General features: G+C 51.7%; 2 protein-coding genes across 2 annotated transcripts; both read left to right on the forward strand.

Moving 5' to 3' along the window:
• The first annotated feature begins 379 nt into the window (after positions 1–379).
• Positions 380–6,981, forward strand: LOC131290516 (AP-3 complex subunit delta). The gene is made up of 10 exons (XM_058319668.1): positions 380–1,230; positions 1,384–1,749; positions 1,820–2,089; positions 2,968–3,041; positions 3,818–3,966; positions 4,039–5,348; positions 5,424–5,598; positions 5,810–6,013; positions 6,102–6,231; positions 6,321–6,981. Exons 1-10 carry the CDS (start codon positions 1,135–1,137, stop codon positions 6,979–6,981), a joined length of 3,435 nt encoding a protein of 1,144 aa, XP_058175651.1. The 5' UTR covers positions 380–1,134.
• Positions 6,982–8,383: 1,402 nt separating this feature from the next.
• Positions 8,384–9,978, forward strand: LOC131290517 (reticulon-4-interacting protein 1 homolog, mitochondrial-like). Its single transcript, XM_058319669.1, has 5 exons — positions 8,384–8,428; positions 8,496–8,601; positions 8,663–9,373; positions 9,455–9,810; positions 9,889–9,978. Exons 1-5 carry the CDS (start codon positions 8,384–8,386, stop codon positions 9,976–9,978), a joined length of 1,308 nt encoding a protein of 435 aa, XP_058175652.1.
• Positions 9,979–11,473: the final 1,495 nt, after the last annotated feature.

The raw sequence follows: 11,473 nt of genomic DNA on the forward strand, positions 1-11,473 counted from the left end.
AGTAAATCGATGCTAATACAAAAAAACAAATTAAGAGGGCATTTTTGTTTGAAATGAGTGTAATAATTGGTCTCTTTTCTAGGGGGCCAAGATTACATGCCAAAAGGGCCAAAAGTCTCTCACTGACCCTACGTTTGTCATCCTGATTCTGACAGTTGTACGATGTCAGGTAGCTATTTGACGGCAAATGTCAACTCCTGTAGTCTGCGGTCCGCGGGTATCAGCTATCTCCTTCGGCCGTGCGTGACGGGCTTCCACCGTACATCTGCCTACTCGCTCCAGCTAGGTGATCGTACACGGACGGGGAAATGCGATGAAAGTTTGCTCGACTGAACAGTCATCATTTCCCTTCACGTCGTCGGCTGAATGTTTATCGGTGCGAATAACGTTGCAGCAGGCGTACGGAACCAGCGAACAGTAGGCACCTAGCGAATGCTGACGGCCATCCGTGACTGCATTCCGAAAGTCTGTAGCTTCCCTGCCTTCGAGAAAAGTGTCCTCGTCAACCAGTGTAGAAAAGGCCAAACCAATTTATCAGCAACCATATCGACCCCGCGGTTCGCTGGAAAGGAGTTTTTTTCCATCTTCTGCGCCCCTGCACCTGCACCTCCCCCTGCTTCCTTCACGCCCTACTGACGGACGTGCGCTGTGTGCGTGCGTGCCTGTGTGCATCAGTGGGTCGCAAGGGGTTTATTGACCGCCAGCGAGCCACGGAGTGCGAAGAGCGATTGCACATCTCGGTAGCTAGAAAAGCAGCGTACAGTTTGGCCAACCGTTAGGGGAAGACACGCAAAAAGTGGCCACACCGAAGCGGCATGCTGTTGTGCGGGGGCAGGTGACCGTGTGTGCTGTGTTGTGTGCAGCGCTAAACTTGGCGTATCTCTCTCCTCCACTCTGCTGACGGCGTATGGCCACGGCGTAAAAGATAAAACTTGGCTGCAGTTTGCACATCACCAACAATCAAATATCCTTCCAACCAACCGTTCCGAGGCTCGCAGTTGGGTTCTTTGGCCCGTAGAATCTCTCGCACTGTTCGCACCGAGCCGGCTGCAATCAAACTAGCAACGAGCTGCTGCAACGCAACGGTACAGCTGACATTGGTCCGGGCCAATCTTGGACCGAAGCGACGAAACGATGGCACTGAAAATGGTAAAAGGCAACCTCGAGCGGATGTTTGACAAAAATCTCACCGATCTGGTGCGCGGCATACGCAACAACAAAGATAACGAGGTAAGTGGGGTGGAACGAGGCGCGCCGCAAAACCGGACAGGCATCGGCATGGCGGCAGACGCACACTCGCTGCCGTCCGCGATGGACAACAACGAGCTGCTGAAGGTGCTGTGCCGGGCTGATCGATGCTTTTTCATTCCGTTTCGCTCGCAGGCCAAGTACATCGCCCAGTGCATCGAGGAGATCAAGCAGGAGCTGCGGCAGGACAACATCAACGTGAAGAGCAATGCGGTGGCCAAGCTGACCTACCTGCAGATGTGCGGCTACGACATCTCGTGGGCCGGCTTCAACATCATCGAGGTGATGAGCTCGAACCGGTTCACGTGCAAGCGGATCGGCTATCTGGCCGCCAGCCAGTGCTTCCACCCGGACAGCGAGCTGCTGATGCTGACGACGAACATGATCCGGAAGGATCTCAGTTCGACCAACCAGTACGACGCCGGGGTCGCCCTGTCCGGGCTGAGCTGCTTCATCTCAACCGATTTGTCGCGGGATCTCGTCAACGAGATCATGACACTGGTACGTACCTTGTGCATTGCCTTTGGTTTCCTCAATTAATTCGCTCACATTGGCCCCGTTTTCCGAGCAGATGAGCTCGACCAAGCCCTACCTGCGCATGAAATCCGTCCTGATGATGTACAAAGTGTTCCTGCGGTATCCGGAAGCGCTCCGGCCCGCCTTCCCGAAGCTCAAGGAGAAGCTGGAGGATCCGGACCCGAGCGTGCAGTCGGCGGCGGTCAACGTCATCTGTGAGCTGGCGCGCAAAAACCCCAAGAACTACCTGTCGCTTGCGCCCATCTTCTTCAAGCTGATGACGACCTCAACGAACAACTGGATGTTGATTAAGATTATCAAACTGGTAGGTAGATTCGGGAGGGGCGCTCGTGAGTTCGCCACGACCGAACCGGATGAAGCTACGCTTCCACAAACCAGCGGAAACGAATCTTATTTCAGCCAACCGAACCGTTTTCCGATAAATCATTTTACCCCCCTGCTAACGATTTGTTTCACCCTCGAATCAGTTTGCGAGTCTCACCGCGATCGAACCGGCACTAGGGAAGAAACTGACGCACCCGCTGATCGAGCTAATCTCCAGGTTCGCACCGAGCAAACAAAACGAAAAAACGACCCCCCACCCGCTAGACTAGGCTTGTCTTTCTCCTCCCTCTAGGCTCCCATAGAGCGGCCATGGGCGTAATTTCGTTCTAGAACCGGAAACATATTCCATGCAGGACGTGGGACGAAGCGTGATCTTTTCCGGGGACGGGGGTGTCCGCTTATCAAAATATCGCAATGTTGTGTGGTGCACCGTTACGAAACGACTTGTGGAATAGCCGGGTTTCGAGTATTCACCAAGTTATCAATAGAGTAATTTTTTTATTAAAGCCCAACATTTTGTTTTTTATGCCTACCTTCAATAGTTGGTCATAGATGTATTCTTTTAATTAGGCTTTTGGTTCGAACGGTTACCATTCCTATTTTACTATATGCAAAGATGTGTTGATGAATTGTTTACAACTCCAAAAGTGTTTGAGAGATCAAGTGCCATTCCTTACTCCATTCCAGATAATGTAAACGTAATTTTAATAGATTAATACGAATAGGATGTGGTGAAAAAGAAACCGTGACCGCCTGTGGCTCGACGGCTGCCCGGACAACACTTTTTGCAATCCCAATATGCAGTACCTACTATTTATCTATGTTTTTTTTCTCCCTTTTCTATTCTCTCTCTTCCAGTTTGGTGCTTTGACTCCGCTAGAACCCCGATTAGGAAAAAAGCTAATTGAACCGTTAACCAATTTAATCCATAGGCAAGCTACACGTTGATGAAGAAGACGATTTTTATAATCACTCCCTCCCCAGTTTAACTTCACGAACGGCCGCCGTAATAATCCTCCCCCAAGGGAGAGCAATCTCGTTCGTTTGGGTCTCAGTTGTAGAGTTGGATTTCGATACCGATGATTTATAAGTGATTGTTTTTCTTTTGCTAACATTGAAGCTACTGATACATACAATAGTTTTGATACAGCCAAAATCTCTCTTTCCGTTGCCATCGTTGAAGTAATAAACACACACAAAACTAATGGCCATTCTCATTTGGATTTAGAACATTGGTTGCTGTAAATCAAGTTATACCTGATTGAGTTCGTTTCACATGAGTCGTCCGTGAGGTATTTTTCGCTTTTTTTTCTTGATGGTAAATGTATAACCAGCATCCTTTCAGTAATGTTGAGTATATAATGTTAACCCAGGTTCGTTGAGGACTGATTACGTTTGCCAAAAGACATTCGTTGGGGAGAGTTTCTCTAAAAGTGGACAAACATTGGAATTATTTCATTTTGAATGGTAAATTATGAAGACAATAATGAACGAGATTGTGGAGCTTGGATGGATTGTGATGGCTTTCTTTATCCCTTCTTCCTCATCATCATCCCATCCACCCACCCACCCCACACATCCGGTAGTTGTTTGTTGATGAGCTGTACCTGTTGTACCCCCGCCCTCTCCCTCTTCCTCTCCCCTTAGGCGAGCAGTGTAATTGTGCGTACTAATGGATTGTTTTGTTCGTCGCCCCCACCCAAAACAGCACCTCCGCGATGAGTCTGCTGTACGAGTGCATCAACACGGTGATTGCAGTGCTAATAAGCATCAGCAGCGGCATGCCGAACAACAGCCCCTCGATACAGCTGTGCGTGCAGAAGCTGCGCATCCTGATCGAAGACTCGGACCAGAATCGTGAGTTGCATAGTATAGTTTTGGCATGGTAGCAATACTGATTCGCGTTGCGTGTGTCTCACACATACACAGTGAAGTACCTCGGGCTGCTGGCGATGTCGAAGATTCTGAAGACGCACCCGAAGAGCGTGCAGACGCACAAGGATCTGATACTGGCGTGCCTGGACGACAAGGACGAATCGATCCGGCTGCGGGCGCTCGACCTGCTGTACGGCATGGTGTCGAAGAAGAACCTGATGGAGATCGTGCGCCGCTTGCTCGGGCACATGGAGCGCGCCGAGGGTTCGTCCTACCGCGACGAGCTGCTGTACAAGGTGATCGAGATCTGCTCGCAAGGCTCGTACCAGTACGTGACCAACTTCGAGTGGTACCTCACCGTGCTGGTGGAGCTTATCCTGCTGGAGTCGGGCTCGCGCCACGGTGCCTTGATCGCCGCCCAGCTGCTGGACGTGGCGATCCGCGTGCAGGCGGTGCGCACGTTCGCGGTCAACGAGATGGCGTCGCTGCTGGCGACCTACCCGGCGTCCGGGGCGCCCCACGGCACGATGCCGGAGGTGCTGTACGCGGCCGCCTGGATCGTGGGCGAGTTCGCGTCGCACCTGGACGAGCCGGAGCGCACGCTGGCGGTGCTGCTGCGCCCGAAGCCGGTCGTCGGCCACATCCAGGCGGTGTACGTGCAGAACGCGCTCAAGCTGTTCGCCTTCCTCCTGGGCAGCGCCGAGCGGGCGGCCGACCTCGCCAAGGTGACCGGCTGCTGCCAGCTGATGCTGGTCGGGCTGCGCGACTTCCTCAGCTCGGCCGACATCGAGGTGCAGGAGAGGGCCAGCTCGGTCGTCGCCCTCGTGCGTCTCCTGCGCGACAACATCAGTGACGACCAGGGAGGAGATGACACAACCACAGTCGCCACTGAGCAAGAGAAGACTGCCGCCGCCAACATTATCGAACTGACGCTAGACGATCCATCGCCGGGCGTGGTCGGTGACGGTGAGACGCAGCCGGATGCCAGCTCCACCACCACCACCACCACGACGGAGGCCGATACCCCACGGTGGCAGTTCGTCCGGCAGTTCGTGGGCGAATTGCAAGGGCTGCTGGAGAGCGAGCTAAACCCGGTCGCACCGAAGGCCCAACGGAAGGTGCAGCTGCCCGAAGGGCTCGACCTGGACGAGTGGATCAACACCCCGCCCGACTCGGCGAACGCGAGCAGTGCCGATGACAACTCGAGCGATGACGACGGAGGCGGCGGCGGTGGTGGACGCGGTGGTGGCGTTGGCAAGTTCCCGCTCTTCCTCACCGAATCTTCGGGACGGGAGGCGAACGGCGGTGGCGGCACCCGATCGTCTTACAAGCGTATCGAGTATACCCAGGACGAGCTCAACAAGGTAGGCTTCGCTCAACCCATCCGAGCCCCGATGCTCACTGCCCTCTCTCCTCCTGCTCTTCTCCTTTACCTACAGATGCGCGAGGCTCGGCTGCTCGAGCAGACCAACAATCCCAACTATCTGAAGCCGGCCAAGCAACCGATGAAGAAACCGACTGACGGTGGTGGTGGTGGTGGTGGTCCCACCATCGACGGCTACGACGACATACCGATCGCGGAGATTGCCCTCGAAGTGCCGCTGCAAATACATTGTAAGTTGGCTCATAAAAGCAACGGTATAGGTTAAAATTTAAGATTGGGAAAAGCTTATTTTACATTGCTTCCAGTTCAGTTTACAGCTTACAGTATGCTTACAGTATAATTTTAGCTAACAAATCGTTTTTCAAGCCTTTTATGATTACATCACTCAAAAAGTCTACCATTTTTTTTTCGATCACCTTCTCCAAACTTTTTCTATTGTAGCCACGAAACGATCTGACAAATACCTGATGGAAGCGGAAAGCAACCGACCGTCGAAGAAAGAGGGACGCGCTGGTGGGCGCAGCGGCTCGGCAAAGGACGGTGGCGGTGCGGACGGCAAGCGCAGCTCCTCGGGCAAGAAGTCGTCCAAGCGGCTCGGCAAGAAGGGAAAACGCTACGCCGTCGAGTCGGATTCGGAAAGTGACGGTACGCGCGGAGGCGAAGCAGGTCCGTCCACAGGGGAATGCACTAATGGCGATCATTTTCTTTTCTTCTTTTACACCGATTCGTTCAGATCCGAAGCCACTGCACGTGGTCAACACGGTCATTGAACTGCCCGAGGGTGCGATCCTTTCCGACTCGGAGGACAAAAATAACGACGACCCGGACGATCCCCACCGGGCGTTGGACATCGACCTGGATGCGTAAGTGTTTTGCTGGCCCAGGCTTTGAGTATTTCTGTTGTAATTGCCAAATTTAATTACTCTTCCACTCTTCCCTTCGTCCGCCGCAGTCCGTTCGATGATGACGCTCCTTCGTCGCGGGAAATCAAACGGAAGGCGAACGCCGCCGGCCAGCAGCGTGTCACGGCCGGTGGTGGCGGAGGGCTGCTGCAGACGGCGCGGGTGGAACCACGCGCCAAACCGCACCAGCGGGAAGGCGAAACGGACCGGCCGCAACCGGACGGGCCAATCGAACGGAAACAGCGCTCCACCTCCACCAAGCACCAGTCGAAGAAGGTGAAAAGCCGAGCGGAGAATGAAACCGGCCCGGCGGACGGCGACGGCGAGAAGAAGGCGCGCAAGGAGCGCAAGAAGAAGCATAAGTCGAAGAAGGGCGCCGCTACCGACGAGGAGGACGCGCTCGTGGTGCTCGATTCGAAGGAGGAGGACGCCGGCGACGAGCTGCTGGCCACGGAAAAGCCGTCCCGCAGGGAAAAATCGAAGAAGGGCAAGGGCCGCGATGGAGGGGATGCGATGCTGCTGATGACGGAGGACGACCCGGTGGCGGCAACCAAGGAGGGCAGCAGTGGCGGGCAGAAGAAGAAGCACCACAGCAAGAGCAGTAAATCGAAAGACCGAAGGGGAGGAGGAGCGGCGGCGGCGGCGGCACCGAAGCAGGGGTACGAGGAGATGCCGACGCAGGGGGGCGGCGCGAAGGATGCGATGATTTAATATCCGGCTTCCGGCAACCTGACCCCCTGCTCCCTCGCTGCCCCTCCTCCCTCATGCTGCTCTGTCGGTGTGGTGCCGCCAAAAATCCACCCGATTTCTCTTCACCGGCACCGGCACCGGCCAGTTAGGGTTTACCGATTCGCTTCGGAAACCATCGAGATTACGCTGCTGGATGCAGCGCAGTGCGACGAACAAAAACCCCCCTCACCCCAGGCGAGACGAAAGACCCCCGCTCCTGCCGAAAACTCGTCGTCGGTTGGGGCCACGCTTTCGCTGGCTGACTCATGTTAGAATGGCGGACAGCGGTTCTAAACCGCACGTTGGATGCACCTGCTAGCGCCGGTTTCTTACGTCGCAGCCGTCGCAAGCGAAGCAGCGGGTCAACTATTCTACCACTACATTAAATTTTCTAAGAACCACCCACAACTGTAAAGATGAACATACTATTATTACCATTAACATTATGCTATTAAAACAATTATATTACACATAACCATGCGTCATTTTACTACTACTGTGTGTTTCTTTAGTTTTTTTTATGATCTCCAACAGAAACAACAATGTTTCATTTCGTTTTACGAATCATTTTAGGATAAGCGGTGATGAACAAGTTTGTGGAAAGAAAACACCCAGGTGATATTATTATTCACAAGCAAGCTCAGGTATCGCTTGCGTTGTACCTCATTTTCATGCAGCTTTACTACATCATTCCAGTATGTTTGTAAACGAATTAAATTTAAAAAAAAAGTAAGCTAATGTATGAGCTGCTAGTTGCACAACCATGTACATGAATATATACACCACTAAATTTATTTACTATTTTAAAACTCCTTCTCGTCGAACAAAGCACAACATTGGCCAATTTTTCCAACGAACGTACAGTTTATTTCGAATACCAACTCTATCTCAAATGTTTGGCAATAAACACTTTTCATTGGAATAACATTAAGGAAAAATGCAGATTAATTTAAATATGGCTCCTTATTGTATAGTTTGAGCTACAAATATTGCTTTTCAAGCCAATAATTAAAACACAGCGTAACAGCTCCAGCTTTAAACAGTGTCATTGAATTTTAGCGCTATCGGTAATATCACATCTAACTATTCGTAGATTCAATAAGAAGTCAAGTCATCACACATTAAATTGCAGCTAAAATTGTTCGCTTTTCGATTGCACTGATGTTGCTTGAGACTCGGAGTCTGCACAACACGGGAGAAGTTTATCCGTTTTCGGACACAGTAGGCGTTGCTTGGGCCTTTTCGAGCGGTTCGAGTAGTTCGCGCGACAAGCAAGTCATTCTGTCTCGGGCCGGTATCGTGTGAACGTGCGTCGGTTGGAAGTTAATTTGTTGCAAGTTCCTTAATATCCTTCGAGGTCCTTACTTTACTCCTTCGGTTGAAAATGAAAGTCGGAATCGTCGAGTTGGGCGACGGATTGGGATTGCGGGTAAGTAGCAAACCGTCTCGATTGCCGAAGGAGGATCCTTCAACGATGGGGTTATTTCCTTTCGTAGGCAGTGAACACTATCACCGGTCCGCACTGCAGCGACATCTACCGTCAGCTGAAAGCCACTGTACGCCGGCTGTACGAGGAAATACGCGCGCAGCTCCGGGATGAAGGTGAGTCTATCCTGAACGCTGAAACCATAAAGTGGTCTGTATTATGGTCGCTTTCCTCCAGGCGCCCGGAACCGGGCAATGGTCGTGCTGTTCGGGGTGGGATGCGGTCTTGCCGGGGGCTGTGTGCTCGGCATGTGGATTGCACGGCCGTATGCCCCGGCTCCGTGCATGAAGGCGATTGTGTGTAACTCCTTCCGTGATCCGGACAATCTGGCCATCTGCCCGACCGGGCCACCGTCGTACCGGTCGCCCGCCGATGTTCTAGTGCGCGTTCGAGCGGCCTCGCTGCAGCGCATCGATCGCCGGCTGTCGTTCGGTTACGGGCGGACCATCCGGCGGCTGTTGGCGTCCGGCGGGTCGCACGAGCCCGAGCTCCCGCTGGTGCTTGGCCGATCCTGCGCCGGAACGGTGGAAGCGATCGGAAGCCGCTACAAGGGCAGCTTCGAGGTGGGTGACGCCGTGTGGCTCGCGAGCGCCTGGTACGAGCCCGGCCTTGCAGCGGAGTTCGTCGTGGTCCCGGAAGCGCGCTTGTCGTCGATGCCGGCGGGGCTGGAATTCGCGCACGCGGCCAGCCTGCCCTACAGCGGCTCGGTGGCGCTGCAGCTAATGCAGGCCCAGCGCCTCACCGGGAGCTCATGCGCCGACAAAGAGATCCTGGTGCACGGCGCAAACACTCCGGTGGGTTGCATCGTAACGCAGCTGGCCGTCAAATGGGGCGCTCGAGTGGTTGCCACATGCCCCTCCCAATTCGTCGCTCTGGTCAACCAGCTCGGTACGTATGCTCTGCTCCGCTCGGGGTCATTCTCCGCTCATCAGGTCATTCTATTCTCTTTCTTATCGTATTCTCCTGCAGGCGCCAAAGTGATTGCATTCGATAGCTGCGGCAATATCGAAAAATCGAACGGATTGGGAAAGTTTAACTACATCTTCCTCGCAACCCATCTCCGCGACACGAACGCGAAGTTCTTCGAGAAACTGCTTACAAAAGGGGGAGTGCTGGTGGATGCCGTCGAGCCGGACCTGGCTTCCGATGAATACGGCATCGTTAGGCGCTTGGTGCTTGCGGGATACGCGGGAGTGCGGAAGGCGGTGGCGTGGGTGTGCGGCCGCCAGGTTCGCTGGGATGGGCTCGACCTAGGCCAACGCACACTAGCAACATTGGCCACATATGTGGAGGATAAAGCCATCCATACATTAGGACCCGTTCAGGTGAGACAGCTCAAACCAACCTCAATTTGATGTTCTCATTCAACAACGTGGGGATCTTTATTTTTCTTCTCGTTCTAGATATTTTCGCCAAGCGATGCTGGCGCAGCATTGGAGCTGGTTGCCAGTGGAAAGCCCATTGGCAACACAGTTATAACATTCGCCAACTAACCTGGACAATTATATTATCGCATAATGAGTGAAGACAATCGCGGGATATTATAGACACATAAGTAAGCGAATGACCTAGTGTTGAGGTTGTGCATCTTTACCGGTGTTTGTTCATTTTCAGGAAACCTACAACCAACGCTATTCGGCAAGTAAAATAAACCATGTTTCCGTGTTGTAACCAAAATAAAAAAAGAAGTCGATTCCTAGGGTTTATTATTTTTTTTGTTTGATTTTATTATTTTTTTTTGCAATATTGTGTTTCTTGGTTTTAATTTGTTGTGTGAAAGAAAACAAAAAAAAAGCCGCTTGGAACTGCATAAAAGAACGGAGTAGAGCGAGATTAGTAAGAGGAACAGGTTGCGATCAAAAGGGGAGACTGGTGTAAACGAACGCGCAAACGAGCGAAGCAACTCATGTGTGAAAAGTAAAGAAACGGTGCAGAAATGCAACAAACCCTGCTGCCGCTGCACCGACGAATTGATGTGTGGTTAATTTTACTCTAATCTCTAGCTCTCCCTTCGCCGCCTGCCTAAGCCTTTTGCCCGTGCCTTAACGTCTCTCGTTGTCGTCGTTTATCTTTAACGGTCGCTTTACATCTGCGCAAAGCCCATAAAACAGTTTAATCCAGCGGGTAAAAACACACAACATGTTTCCCTTTTCGCTTCATTTCTACCTATCTAACTATTTAACTTTCACGGTTGACTCGCTCCTTGTTCCCCGTTGCCGCTGTCGAACGTGTCCCGGTCAATATGTTCCTTGTGTTAGGTTTTCCATACAAAAGAAACGCTCTCCCTCCTTCAATAGCCACTGCTTGCAACAACACTTTGATTTCTTCCTTCCATGACGACTCTTTTTGCCTTTTACTATCATATGTATGATATTCGTTAAATTCTGCCTAGTCAAGGGTGTTTCCTGTTTCGTTTTGAATTTCTATACATCATAACATCTCTGCTACTTGTTTCTCTGTTGGTCTTTCACAACGTAAAAACAGCCGGCTACCATTTTAAAGGTAGATTAGAGTAGTAATCATTCATTAGCTTCACCATCTTCACCTCGTTGGCGATCTTCCATACCTCGATTTTAGTATTTAGATCAATTTTAATCTTGTTATATCTCTCTCTCTTTGCTTCTTTTTATTCTTTGTTATATCGTTTCCTTTCTATCAGTTATTTGTTAAATAGTGATTGAGTCGACACAACTCTTCGCGTCCATAGAGATGCACATCGAATGCATCGGGCACCTCTCCAGCCAAGGTACCGCGTCCTGCGTGTGTGTGTGTGAGTGTTTTCGAGCCTATCTGCCTGTGCTTCATCCGATGGCATAAGAGAGCATATTATTTTACAGTTTTGCGAATGTTTCTTCGCCACTATTCCTGTCTGGCGCGAATTTGCCTACATATTTCCTACGCAAGGCGCTAGCAAACAACTGTTAGGGAGGGTTGCAATATAGTTCTCAGTCCTTACATTATCGTTTAGCAATGGCCGACAATGCCTCT

The sequence above is a fragment of the Anopheles ziemanni genome, chromosome X (assembly GCF_943734765.1).
Source record: "Anopheles ziemanni chromosome X, idAnoZiCoDA_A2_x.2, whole genome shotgun sequence".
NCBI classification, from domain to species: domain Eukaryota; kingdom Metazoa; phylum Arthropoda; class Insecta; order Diptera; family Culicidae; genus Anopheles; species Anopheles ziemanni.